Source organism: Sinocyclocheilus anshuiensis, unplaced genomic scaffold (genome assembly GCF_001515605.1).
Source record: "Sinocyclocheilus anshuiensis isolate Anshui unplaced genomic scaffold, SAMN03320099.WGS_v1.1 scaffold1507, whole genome shotgun sequence".
Lineage (NCBI taxonomy): Eukaryota > Metazoa > Chordata > Actinopteri > Cypriniformes > Cyprinidae > Sinocyclocheilus > Sinocyclocheilus anshuiensis.
This window is the reverse complement of record NW_015557141.1, coordinates 21430-36442: the sequence shown is the minus strand read 5'-3', so window position 1 is coordinate 36442 and position 15013 is coordinate 21430. Positions and strand designations below refer to the sequence as shown.

Sequence of the window (15013 nt, the reverse complement as noted above, 5' to 3'; positions counted from 1 at the left end):
TTTTTAAATGCTACAGAAAACGTGGATCAACTAGAAAGCCTTTAATGAAGCCAGAATTTATTTATTAAATTTAGTAATTGAAACAAACGGCATCTCAAATCTATGTACACATCTTCATATTTGATTATTTCCCCCTGACATCCATGCAATTTTCAGCACATTTTTTAAAATTAAGATCATCAACATCAACCAGTTATGTAAAATATTTTGTACTACAGCTGTAAAACCACATTTTCATCAAGGTTTCAAACATAACATCATAAACATTTAAGAATATTTGGCATGATATTGATTTATATATATGAACTGCTTGATTATGAAATCATGTTATGTGTATGTTAAATCCTTATATTTGATTTAAATGTGTTCAAGCACAATCGCAAAAAGACCAGAAAATCATATTTGCCTACATCAGACCATCTGTTAGTCAAGGTTACGGCCCATATACTTGTTCAGTAGCTCTAAATGATGTTTGTGTCATTCCTCTGTAGCCAACGGTCTTTATGCTGTTGACGGCCGAAGCCCTCGTCATAGTTACCCTTCCTTTTGAAAAGCTGCTGATAGTGGAAAACACAGTAGAATTCCCCATAGAGAGGCGCGTAACCTTGAAGGCTAAAACCAAGCAAAACATCTTTTTAGTATGTTTATTGCTTATGATCTGTAGGCTATATAAATTACATTAATATGGAGCATATTTGTAAATCTAACAGTTTTAAGCAACAGCTGCAATGTCAGCAAAGTTGGTTAACAGCTTAAGAGGCAAAATCTGAAAGCTGGTGCAAAACTGCAACTTCAGCACTTCCTATTTAATGATTTGCTGTTACTTAGTTGCATTATGGTGCCAAAGTGTTTTCACTGATTTAGAATCGTAAATGTAATGTGTTTAAAATTTTTAAATTTCAGTGATGTTTGTTATCGGCTTTTATCATTATCAAAAACATTCTTACCTCAGTTTCTTTTTGCAGTGCTTGCAGCAGAAACAAGTTTTGTGAAAAACGAGTTTATCCGCTGCCATTCTTTCCATTGGGTAAACTGGTTTCAGACAGGCTGAGCATGTTTCCTGAGCTGCTGGCTGAAACTACAGTCACATGAAAGGGTTAACAAACCTCCATACCATAAGACTTTGGGTCAGAAGTTAGCTTTTAATTCACTTAAGCTATTAGGGTTTTTTTATGCTGTAAAAAAAACTGTATTTTGGCTTCACAATGTCTATCCATCGGTTGAATTATATATTTTGGAATATCGCATAAAAAAACGCTGGATGGAAATGCCAAGATGCGCATAAATTCTAAAAATGCGCATAATCGTGCGCACATTTCGTTCCCTCGATTTATAAATTGTGTGCACGATTTACTAATTTGTTCCCTCGATTTGCTGAATCGTGCACACGATTTATAAATCGAGAGAACGAATTTGTAAATTGTGCGCACGATTTAACAAATCGAGGGAACGAATTAGTAAATCGTGCGCACAATTTATAGATTTTTTCTTGCATGTCATGTGCGGGGCTCCGTAGTACTCCTCTAAGTTCAAACAATTTCTAAATGATTAAATTCTGAAAACATTTTATAATTAATACATTTTACATTAACAAACATAATTACTTAATGGAATGTACATTTAATGTAAATTTAAATAGTTAAATATATTTAAAAAGAAAATGTAAAACATTTAAATAGAAATGTTGATTATTAAAAACACAGGATTATATACTTTGATCTTTGAATGTACATAAAATACTGAACTGCTAGGCATTTTAAAATGCTTGACTTTTTAAGAAATAATGTTACCAGAATATTTTCGGGAAATATTTTGGTTGATCACTGTGTTTCAGTCCATCCAATTTCATAAGAAAACAACTATTTGTGAAAATTCATATAGCGTGATTTGTATGAAAGAAGTATGAAGGTCCTTCCCTAAACCTACCCCCTCAGTGGAGCGCAAGTAAATACGAAAACGTACAAACGCAGGCATACAAATTAACACAAATTTGCAACAAAATGAAAAAGTTATGAATTAACTCTGTTACTTTCAGTTTTCCTGTGATAACATAAGAGAAAACCTCACACTCGACAAATCATAGGAGACATCATGAAGCGCCACTTGCTGAAAGGACCTTGTGAAGTAATCCCAGAAGGTGCTCTTTGGTTGGGTTTGAAACAACTATTACAAGAAAAGAAATCCAAGGCACTTCTTCTGGTCCAAAAAAGTTAAAAAGCCTTTATTCACACTTATGGCCATCTCAATAGAAACATTAAAAATGACTAAAACTCTGCACACTGAAGCATTTCGGCCTTCAGCCTTCCTCAGAGTGTGTCAGGTATCAAATGAATGACAGGTGTAGGTATAATTAATCTGTGACATTGGGAGAAAGGGCTTTTTAACTTTTTTGGACCGGAAGAAGTGCCTTGGATTTATTTTCTTGTAATAAAAGCTGCTTACTGAAATTCATAATGTGACATGACACGTTTCTATAATTTTTATTGACAAATAATTCAAATTATATTGTATTCACAGAAATATCAGAACATGTTTATTGCATGACTGCAACACACTGAGGAAATCATATAGTTTTAAAAAATATTAATTCACAAAAAAACTGAAACTGAAATACTAACAAACGGAAACAGGAATAGTGAAGTATTATTCAAAAGATAACCAAGCAAAAAAGTACACAAAAAAATGCATTGGCTGTCACATGATTAGATCTTTCATTTATATTGCAACCAAAACCAACATAAATTTCGAAATAAATTTACAGTGGGGGACGTTCTTCTCTAATAAAAGGTGTGCTGATTCTTGGGTACGTGACAATTTCCGTTGTGGCTGGACTGCTCATGATGAGCTTTTTAGAAGTTGTCCTGGTTTCAGGTTGGGTTGTCACGACTGTGGAGGTTTTCGAGGAGTAGAATTTGTTGCCAAAGCAGTCCGTCCTCTCATAGTTCTCGCTGATGGTTTTTGTTCCGGTGACTCTCTCTCCTTCAGGCCTGGTTTGCACTTCCAGCACACTGACCTGCCGCCGTGGATTCGCAGGGCTCGAGGATGCTCCTTTTGTGACAGAACATTGCCTGCGCTCTGAAGGCATACTACAGCAGCACTGCAGCTTGGTCTCTTCTTTGGGTTCTTCCTTTAGGGGACTGATCTGAGGTGATGGTGACTCCGTAGGCTTCCTCGCTGCAGACTGAATGGAAATAAACGAAGGAGATGCTGGTGAGGCTGATCTCTGTTTCGTTGTGGGAATAAAAAGCTCTGGCTTTTTCTGTGTTGTTGACTGTTCAGAAACTCTCTTTCCAATCTGGTTTTGAGCTTTTGGTGATTTGCTGGACCCAATGCTGATTCTCCTGATATTACCTGCAGGAGGTGAACCTTGTACGGCCACCATTGACTCCCTGAAGAGACCAGAAAGTCCTACAATGTCAGAGTCAGATTTTAGAGTCGATACTGAGTAAAGAGCCTTTTTAATGGCCTCCTCTATATCCATGAGTCTTGCAAGCGTTTGGTCTTTTAAATGGATGATCTCAGCACCAGCTTTCTCCAGGTCCTCAAAAGCTACCTCCATTGATGACATCATCTCAGGTTCACTTGGTGCTCCAGTATGTTCTGGTGGGACTATTTTTGGCTTGATTTTCTTCTCCCGAGGCACGACCCAATCAGGTACGCTCTCAAAAATGTTTTTAAGTGAGCTCACGTCCACTTTGTTGGTATCTTCTTCGATTTCCTCCACTTTGGAGAGTATGTTTTTGAGTTCGTCTTGCTTTTTCAGCTTGTCAAAGATCTCCATGACAGCTGGCACGTTTCCTTTCATGATTTCATCCAAGTGCACCGAGAGCCTCTGCCTTCGCTCGTCCGCAGTCTCTCCTCTAATTTTCTTTTCCCGTCTCACCACTCCACTAACTTGTTGATCATCGCTTTTATCATTTCTCTTTTCACAGTTGTTGGTATCTGTCTTACAAGTCTCACCTGAGGGGTCATTGTTGTGAGGAGGAGGAATTCCCTGTGCTGTTTCAGTTTCCAAAGTGGTAGAGTTGCTAATGGAGTTCTTCACGTTTTCTTTTGCCATTTTGATTCTTTTTGGTTTTACAGGAGGCACTGAACCACTCGGCTTTACCCCAAAGTTTTGAAGAGTAGCATGAAATCCTGTGGAAGATTCATTGACAATGCTTTCTGGGGAGCTCTTTGGAGTTTCTTCAACAACCTCTACACCATTTAGCTTTTTATCTTTAGGACTTTCAGTGTTGCTCACTGATGTATCACTGGGCTCATGTTCATTAGCATCAGTATGCTGTGCTCTTTTGCAGAGTGCATTTTCATGAGACGGGCATTGTTTGGAAGTTGAAGATTCATTAATCTGCTCAGTTGGTGGTTTTGAAGAAGTAGGAGGGACTTGGCATTTGAGACGTTCTGCGTCAGTTTCAGAACCAAGAGGGTTTGGCTTAAGTTTTAAATGATCTGGTTTAGGTGGGATAGCTGGTTTGGGTCCAACAGGAGTTTTACGATTTTTAGCAGCGGTTTCTACAGAGACAGGCAAAGGAGAACATGTCTTTGGTTTGTTTTCAATTGACCTTTCACAAGGGGTTGTGTCAATTCCCTCAGGTGATTTTAAAGTTTCCTTTTCAGCTTGAGGCACAGGAGACGATGTTGCTGACTTATTTTTTTTAGTCCTATCACTTGTCTGGTTCATCATCACTTCATCTGTCTTTTTGTGTCCTGCATATCCTTTAGCAGAATTCCTATAAATCATTGCAGCTTTAAAATCACCCTTTGTGACATTAAAATTCGACTTTCCCAAGGAATCAAGAGCTGCCTGTATGCTACCTCTCATAACATCCTCCTTACTTTCTTCTTCCAGTTCAGTTTTAGAAAACTGTGAGAGCTCTTCATTTTCACTTACATTATCATTGTTTTTCACATGTGTAAACTCATGGGTCATTGAACCAGAATCACAGATTTGTTGGGTTTGGTTTGTTTGGGAAGCATGTTTTGCTTGTACACTTTTCTGAAGAGCTTTTGCCTCTATTGTCGCCTGATGAAGATTCATAATGGCTGTTTGTAAATTCACCAACTCATCGTCTTCAACAACATCAACCAGTTCTGCTTGAAGAATGACTCCATCATCCATGATCTCTTGATTTTGGAGACTTCTTTCTTTTTTTAGATGGTCATCTGTGTCAGAACAATGATCTGATTGGTTTGTTGCTTCTGCATAATCATTTTCATTATTTACCAAACTTTCTTCAGGTGACACTTTTGACTTGTTTTTATCCGACTGCATGCTTGTGTCATCTATATTGGTAGTAAAAAAGGCTTTGATATGGTTAACTTCACCTGGTATAATCTCACTTGTTTTCTCTAATTCCCCAGTAGATGCACCTATATCTACATCTGATGACGTTTCCTGCAGGCATTTTAGATGATCAAGGTCTCCTTTCTCAATGCAGCTCTGGAATAGCTGCACATTACTAGTTTTGTTTGTATGTACTACTGAAGAACTTTCTGATGAACTAATATCTGTCTTCAGATCACAATTTTCAGACTCTGGAACATTCCTTAGACGTGAGGGAATGGATCCAAAATCAATTTGACCAAACTCCATTACACCTGTACTGTCTTCACTGTGGATGAATAGAGCATAAACAGTTATCTCTCTCGTTCCTGTGGCTCCATCTTGTATTAAGACTCCTTTTCTGATGGACTTGTCTTGACTGAGTAGATCTTCAGTAATCTGCACCACATTGGCAGTTCTGCACTCTTTATCGCGAGTGAATGGAAGTTGGTGGACAATGGGGACATCTACTTTCTGAATCTCCACATTGCCCTGACTGTCCTCTTTTAGGAAGGTCACAATTGGGTTCAAGTTTGTTCCTGGTAGCATCTGAAGCATGATGTTCTTTATGCTTCCAGTCACTATCTCTTCATCCTGAATTTCTGGTCTTGTATCTTCTTGTATGAAGTTATATCTTGCTTTTTTGACATTGCCATTTTCATTAGCTTCGAGGATGGTTCCATCAGAATGCATGATACTGAAGTTGCATAAAGAAACTAGAGTTTGTTGTGTGTTCTCCAGGATGGTTTCTGATTCTTCCTTGGTTTGCTGATTGATCTTATCAAGTGGAGTTGATTCAAACATTTGAGCTCTGTTTCTTACATTTGCCTTCAGCAGTTCTTGTTCTTGGCCGAAGTTGTCATTTGTTGGTGAGATGTTCTCCTTGTCATGTGATACTGTTTCGAAGACCTGTTTGGCTTTAGATATACTTACAAACACCTCATTTGTGTCAATGAGGTCATTGGTTAGACTGTTATTGTGAAGGTCTGATGTTTCTTTTCCATCAGTCTCAAATTGACTCTTTGGTTTTTGGTGTGATCGACTTTCTTCCTCACAAACAATGTTTTTCCTTGGACAGGGGTTTTGACTATCCATCGATTGAGTTTCGAACATTCTGCGCGTGGCTTTCACATCCACCTTTATGTTCTGCTCTGATGTCACTTCCTCTGATTTGTTGAGTTGAGGTTTGTTGTCTTCATTGTGGGAGTTAGACGTAGGTTGTTCAAACATGCAGACGCTTCTCTTGATGTCCCCCTCTTGAAACTCCTTTTTCATCTGCAGTTTTTGATCATGGATATCCACTGAATTGATTTCATGGTTCTCAAACAGCCAGCACCTGGACTGGAACTCACTCTGGTGTTCAGTGCCTGTGTCTGGGTCCATGTTAAGAATATCAGCCAACTCCTCTTCTACCAAACTGTCTAAATTTTTCAGCTCAGGGTAAGTGTGCTTTAGCAGTCGTCTAAGCTCGCATTTCTGTCGCCGTTGATGCAGAATGGACATTGCTTCTCTTGTAGGGGGTGGTGATGTAAAGGGTCTTTCATGTTCATCAGGGCTGGTTTCCAGATGGTGTATTGGTGGATTTGATTCAGGTGCATATGCAATGCTGTTTTGTGCACCTTCAGCCATCTAAAAAACAAAGAACGACCTCATTAGATTACTGTAGCTAATATATTAGCCTATTATTTCAAATGGTTATGATAAACTTTTAGCAAACATAAATGGTTAAGAAGTTAAACATACCTGTTGAACTGTAAGGAAGCCAAACCGCATGCCAAAGAAAACCAGCGTTTTGAGCCAAACATTTCTAATAGTTAATCATTTCAGCAATCTGAATACAGGCAGTTGAGAATGTTATAACTTATGTTAGTAATGTTATTATGAGCGCAAAAGACCAGTGAAAACACCCACAATGATTATATGTTCTGTCCTGCAAATGAGTAGTTAATCAAACACAGTAAATTAAGTTTCCTATGTTATTATTTTATTTCACACCTGAGAGCTAAGGGTTCACCACCAGAATTTATTTATTTAAGTATGCAATTACAGAAAGACAAGCTGCTAATATTTTAGAGCACTAAACAATCACACAAAAAAGGCCTAGTTTATTTTTAAAGAATAATGTGCATTTTTAATAAAACACAATATTTACACACACTATTACAAATTACGTTCACTACAGGGGTGAAGTTTGCTAGTGGTTAATTTGGACTCTAAATCAAATAAAGAAGCCAAAATAAGGTTTACCACTGGATTAAAATATATACTGTATTTGAAACTAATTTTCTTTACCTTGATTGTGTTCTGCCTTTTTCCAGTTGGAGAAGTGATATTCTGGTCCTAGAACAAATAAAAATCAAGGACATTACAAGTATGTCTGAGGTGCTTATATGATCAAAACGTAACCAGGAACTGATTTTACTAACTTAATTTCATATAAAACATAATTTATATATACCCATGCTCCTTGAACTTGTAGCTAGAACCATGACATACTGTAAACCGAAAATATTTTTCAGCAGCTGTTACATGCATTTTATTTAGCAGCATTTTCTTCCTGTAGCCTGCTTTAGTCTCATTCCCTTGGCCCCAAAGGTCACCACATGTATCATGAAGAATACAAGTACTAACTGGTTTCAAGAGGTTTCCCGCAGGTTCTGCAGCTGCCACTTTTGACAGATATAGTGCAGACAAAGCTTTGACGGAAATAGAGGGTTTCTCCAATCCGTTGAGAGCTGAGTTGTCTCTGAAGTCTGCGACTGACCTTCTTTTATCCTCTGTAATACAGCAGAAAGATCAGAATCATGATATGGTTATTGTGACTCAAACTTTGACTCCTAATTTCCTGAATAAAGGAATGAAATCAAGGTCAACATCTGTGCTTTTACAACCGAGACCCACAGACACACACATCAGGGGCACCAAAGACTTTCTGAACTGTCAGATGTGAGTTTCATTTAAAAAGAACAGTTTTTCTTTCAGTGAGAGGTGAGCAGTCATGTGATTTGTCAGGGATATTGTTTGTTAGTTTTGCAAGAGACTTTATCTTTGGCCCAGCAAGCTTTCAGCAGGGTTTTTAGATTTAAGTGTAAATTACACTCTTAAAAATAAAGGTGCTTAAAAGGTTCTTCACAGCAATGCCATAGAAGAACCATTTTTGGTTCCACAAAGAACCATTCGAACCATCTCTTTCTTACCTTTTTATAATCTGAAGAACAGAAAGGAACAGAAAGATTCTTCAAATGTTAAAGGTTCTTTATCGAACCAGAGACAAAAAGGTTCTTCTATGGCATCGTGAAGCAACTTTATTTTTAAGAGTGCATGATGGTGCAAAGTCTATTTGTGTCAAATCAAGCCATCTCCATTCATAACCTTGCATACTATCTTCATACTAAAGCCTTCCAAAATGATTATAATTTTACAATCTGCTTCAAGTAATATACTGTATGTGCTTAGTACTACTACATTAAATAGACTAACATAATTACAGAGACCCCCTTACTTTCAGCAGACACAAGGACCCCCAAACATAAAAAACTGTGTTTTAACAATTGATGGTTTTAATTGTTATTACACTAACAAACATTATTACCCTTTTTTATTGCATAACAGATCATTCATGTATCACATTTGCAAATAAAATCATATATCCACAGATCTCCAAAGGACCTTCACGGACCTCTGCTTTTTGAAAACTGTGCGGTTGATATATTGATTTTTACACCAAACATGCATCCATTAATGCTTGTTTATGTTAAATCCATTTTGTAGGTGTTTATCTTTTTGGAATGGTGATGGTTATGGTAGTTACTGCTCTGTCAGCTCTCATTATAGTAATGTGGACAGCTGCTATGAATGCAAGTCATCAAAAACACATGGATTCGCTACAGGAGGCCTTTATTCACCCCCCGGAGCCGTGTGAGGGACGTTTTATTATGGATGCGCGCACTTTATTTGACGACTTGTGGACTGTTCAACTGCAACACCCGCTGAATGCAATGATAGAGCTTGGAATAGCCAGGACAATTTTTAATATAACTCCGACTGGATTCGTCTGAAAGAAGAAAGTCATATACACCTAGGATGCCTCTAGGGTGAGTAAAACACAAGCTAATTTTCATTTTTGGGTGAACTAACCCTTTAAATCTATTTTTTATCGTATAGTAAAACATTTACTTAGGAAGTGCATCTGCATTAAATCACACTTGCTAACCATCTGATCTAAGTATCACAATGATTATGGGATTATTTTTCTCGGTTCCATAATCATTGGTTAAATTACCATGTTTTGTTGTCCAGTTTACCACAAAAGCATTCTCCAAAAGCTATTCATTAACAACACATTGTAGATTTTCTTTAAAATGGTCTAAAAACTAAATGTGATGAGGAAAAGTGAAGCAAAGTGTCTAAACAGACATCCTCTTTAACTAATTTCAGCATGTTAGTGAGTTGAAAATTAACATATGATTATGTATTTGCTGGTTACCAATGTTCTAACCACAGTAAGGTTAAGCTTGTTTTCCAGCCTGTTTTTAACACAAATGAATAATCAAATTCTGGAAATCCCATGTCCCTGGTCACACAACAGTGGTTGTCTATAATAGATATGTTGTGGGAAATCCTCTTTAGCACACACATTATTTGAAGCAATATAACGGTTTAAAAATGTGTAAACAAACTCACCATTCAGCGCTCTTTCTCTTTGCTCATAAGCTTAACTCAAATCCCTCTGAATTACTTTATTACTTAGTTCAATAATGATCCTTTGACTGGTCTACTGGTCTTTGTGTCCTCTGAGTGTGTCAGCAAGCCTGTGACCGTTTCTGTGCTGGTAACAGCTGACCCTGTCCGGCTCCCATGGAAGGATAAGTGCCAGCCAGCTATTTTAGGAGCTATTCTGCTAATGCTACACCAGGCTGAGTCAATCACTTGTTGAGATACGTACCTTCTTTTCCAGTCTGCCCCAACCCAGCACTCAGAAATGGTTAAAATAAGCATGTTATTTTCATCTCACATCATTGGGAACAGTTGTTGTTGCTCCTGCTGTGATGTAATCTGGCGTTTCCTCAATTACAATTTGGATACCTCTCACATGTGGCCCAAGTTATATCATGAGCAACGTATTAGAAAATAAAATTAATTTTCTATATTACACTGGTAGTTTGATTTGACTGTGTTTGCAATATTATGTGCTTTGCGTCTTGCATGATCGTGTATATAGTTTGCCCTTGACATTTAGGTCACATGATAGTCTGTCAACATATGAAATTTAACCTTGAACTGAAATCCTTACTGGTGGTGTTTTCAGAGGTAAGCTATTACTATTGCTTATCATTTTGAACAAACCCTAAACTGGGTACTTGAAATGTCCTGTATTGTTTGGGGTATGGACATGATACCTCAAATCTTGTGGCTAGATGTTTTGATCAGACTTACACTGACGAACAATAAATAATGCAAAAAGAAAAACCCACAACTTTTAAAATTACTTAGAAATGCTCTTGAAACTCCCGTAAGGCAAAAAATTACTAAAATGTCTCCAAATATATGAGAAAATGTAATATATATAAAAATGTAACATAATACAATATATAAAATAATCTATAGCATTAGCATAACATTTTCTACAATATATCTGAAAATGCATTTAAATAAATAATATACTTTTTAATTTAAATACAGCATAAATAAATTTACACACACACACACACACACACACACACATATATATATACAGGTGCATCTCAATAAATTAGAATGTCGTGGAAAAGTTCATTTATTTCAGTAATTCAACTCAAATTGTGAAACTCGTGTATTAAATAAATTCAATGCACACCGACTGAAGTAGTTTAAGTCTTTGGTTCTTTTAATTGTGATGATTTTGGCTCACATTTAACAAAAACCCACCAATTCACTATCTCAACAAATTAGAATACTTCATAAGACCAATAAAAAAAACATTTTTAGTGAATTGTTGGCCTTCTGGAAAACATGTTCATTTACTGTACATGTATTCAATACTTGGTAGGTGTATATATATATATAATATTTTTTTAAATATATATAATTTTTTTTTCTCCATATGGGCTACCTTGAGCCCATATGGAGACCATCCAAAGCACCCTAGCAATTACCCAGAACACCCTAGCACCATGGCACTAAGTTTTGCATATACAAGCATTTTATCTTTATAAAATGTAAAAATGAAGTTTTGTATTTACTCACCCTCTGGAGAGGATATTTTTTCACTATAAATGCCAGAAATGGTCTTTCTTCTATCAGATCGGTTTATTATCTGCTTTGTTCTTGCATTCTGAAAGAGTCATTATTTCATCAGTAAATACAAATGACTCTGGCTCAAATGCACATCTCTGTAAGGTCCAACTATTTACCTTTGTAATCACTTGAAACTCAGTCACTTGCTCTAGTTCATTATGGCTGCTATTAACCTCTGCCTCTACTTGTAACTTTCTGTCCTCCGCATCCTTGTTATTGGGAAGAGTAGTGTTATTGGCTTTCTCAGCACTCGCTGATTCAAGTGCCATCTTGCTCTTCTTGGACTCAGGCTGACTGGTGATCTTTGACTCAAAGAGCGCCCTGAGTGCTGTGGTGCCTGTAGGTCTGTGCCGAGGAAGACTCTCCATAGACTTACTGCGGGAGAGAGGAGAGACCCTGGACCTCTCTTTGACCTCAGTCTTCCTCACTATTGTCTCGCTCTCATTCTCACTGACAGCAATTGGAGTGACCTGCATGTTCAGCTGGAGGAGATAAATTTGAAAACACATTCACAGTTTTTATGCAGGTAAAAATGGATGCTTCCTTCAATCATAGGTAAACACTGGTATCAAATAGGTTAGTAAGAGATAATGTACACGCAGCTGGTTGTTATCACAAAATATTCTTATTACACAATATTATAATCTTGTTCCATGCATGGCTACTTGCCCACGTAAGTAAATAATTAGACCAAAAAATGATGATTTGAGTTGAAATAATTTATTAGCTCATTAAACACAAGCAGCGTAGCCAATTGACAAACAAAAAAACAAAAAGATGGACATTCAAGGGATAATGTACATGTAATGTACATTTATGTTTAATACATGATGGGACAAATACCGATTTGAAGAGAAACTGTTTTAAAATCTTACCTGTGTATAATCTTATAATCCATTACATTGTAAAAAACATTCATTCTAGCAACACTTAAACAATATTACCGTAGGCCTACTATTAATACTGAAGTCATTCGGTGCACCAGCTGTGTTTAAACTAAACTACGCATCCACAGAGAGACATAAAAGAAGCATCATGTCTCAGATACCCGGATGAGTGGTTATTAAACAGCATTGCTAATAACGACAGTCATTATTGGGGAATAACTGACCTCAGAATGTCATGACTGACCAGTCAGAATCAAGCATTTCAGAAAGCCGTGTAGTATTGAATATTCTAATGCAGCATGTGAAGTTAGTTCAGTGTTTTTACCTCATGCTTTACATCTCCTGAATCCACTTCTTTGGCTTTTCTTCCGGGAGAGTTTTGGTACCTGGTGGTGAACACATGATGCACTTAATTTAATTTAATTTAATTGATTTCAGTAAATAGAATTGTTAGTTTCACGTTCTGTTTAAAGGCATAATTTACAGTTTTACAATAGAGTTACACATTAACATCGAGTCCATTAAGAGAGAAGAGGCTTCCATTGTATGGAAAAAAAACAAAACAACATTCTTCAAAATATCTTCTTTTGTGTTCAACAGAAGAAAGAAACTCATACAAGTTGAGGGTAAATGATGAAATAATTTTCATTTTTGGGTGAACTATCCCTTTAGGAGTTTATTACCAAACAATGTATACACTCTCAGTATGGATTACTCAAACTGAACATTCTGTCATAATTTATTCACCTTGATGTCTTTCAAAACCTCTTTCATTACTTTTCTTCGGTGGAACACAATAGGAGATCTCTAGCTGAATATCTAAGCTGCTCGTTTTCATACAGAGGAAGTGAATGGTAACCAAATTTCAAGCAAGAGTTTCAGTTGAATGACTTAAAATTTAATCTGTTCCTCAAAGTTATTGTATGGCTTTCGAATAATCTTACAGACAACTTTTATTGTACTTGAAATACTGCATTTTTCCCCTTTGTTGGAACTTGGTGCCAATCCACTTTTATGATATAAGAACAGCTCTGACATTCTTGCTAAACATCACATTTTGTATTACAGGTCATACAGGTTTTGGCCATCGTAAGGATGAGTAAATGATGGCATAGCATTTATTTATTGGTGAAATATGCTTTGAAGGAAAGAGGAACATCTCCCTCACTGTGCCACAAGCTGAGAGACAGACTTCCTCCTGTCTCTAAGTCCAGCTTCAGTCCAGGACAGGACATGATCGCTGGAAACACTTCTGAGAGACTGGGACCTCCGCAAGATGCTCTTCACTTCCATTTCTTCTTCCTCACCTAATACTCTGTCCTTCATCACTGCCCAACCTACACAGTGTGAACACAAATCACATGGCGCTTGACAGAGAGCACACTTGTGGCATTCAGTCACATGGTGTGGTCTTACATTTTTAAAGCGGTAATGAGAAAAGCTGGTAAACGTGAATTTTTATATTATTATACATTTTTAACTTTAAAATAAGCATGCACAGTAAGAAGGATGCATATTTTGTTTATAAATTATACAGAAAATGACATCTTTGATTAACTGACCCATGGCACACAACTTATATTAATCATTACCAGTGTTGATAATATGTCAGTTGTCATATGCTAACTGATAATTAACCATCTCTCGTCTACCGAACACTAGTAAGCCGTTATTATGCACTTTAAAAACCAAAATATATTTTTAAATAGACATAATCATGATTCCATTTTAAAGCTCCTGTTACAAATTTAACAATTAAATTTAAGTTTTTGATATATTGACATGGAATGGTTAAAATAAGTGAATATTTTACCTCTGAAAAGTGTTGCTCACTCCATTCACAGATGCCTAGAGATAGTTCTCTGCGCATCACGCGGGGAGCTCGCTGTGCAGAAACTGTGGCCAAAGTCCGGGTGGTTTATTACACCTGACGCTGGGAAAACTGCCTCATGTGAAGGTTCGTACACTGTAAAAGGGCAGGATAGAAAAATTCTGATTGCAGTCAATAAAACACATGGCTGCTACTATTGAAAGTTATAAGTTACATGTCATCTCTGCCCATATGTTGTGTAATATGTGCAAAATGAAAGTAGGGTTTATTAGGCCTGGCTGTCTGTCACCACAGGAGATTCTCTCACATTCAGGGCAAAGCACAACATAACATAACATTGTACAAAAGCTGTCACTTGGCATTACCCTTTCAATATTTTTCTTTTTCAATATTATTTACACTTAAGGTAGCCTGCTAATAAAGTACAGTACAAAAGTACCACCCCAGTGAAAGCTTTTGTTATAATTATTATTAATATTATTATTATATTATATTAATCAATTTTGTGATTTTGGGCTATCTGGTTGTTTCAGACTATTGGGAAAAAAAAAATCCAAAATACACTTTTAAGTGTTTATTTTATTACACTTCGTATATTTTCATCTGTAGATTTCAAAAACAATACATATCTTTAAAATCTTCACATCACTAGCACTTACAGTACATATGCCAAACATCCAATCTGTATTCAGAAGG

General features: G+C 36.7%; 1 protein-coding gene across 1 annotated transcript; it reads right to left on the bottom strand.

The window, feature by feature from the left end:
- Window positions 1-2697: 2697 nt before the first annotated feature.
- LOC107678064 (xin actin-binding repeat-containing protein 1-like) lies at window positions 2698-13812 on the bottom strand. Its single transcript, XM_016473179.1, has 6 exons — window positions 13655-13812; window positions 12812-12872; window positions 11716-12081; window positions 7955-8098; window positions 7616-7663; window positions 2698-6952 (listed from the first exon to the last, which is right to left on the bottom strand). Exons 1-6 carry the CDS (start codon window positions 13810-13812, stop codon window positions 2756-2758), a joined length of 4974 nt encoding a protein of 1657 aa, XP_016328665.1. The 3' UTR covers window positions 2698-2755.
- Between the last annotated feature and the right edge of the window lie 1201 nt (window positions 13813-15013).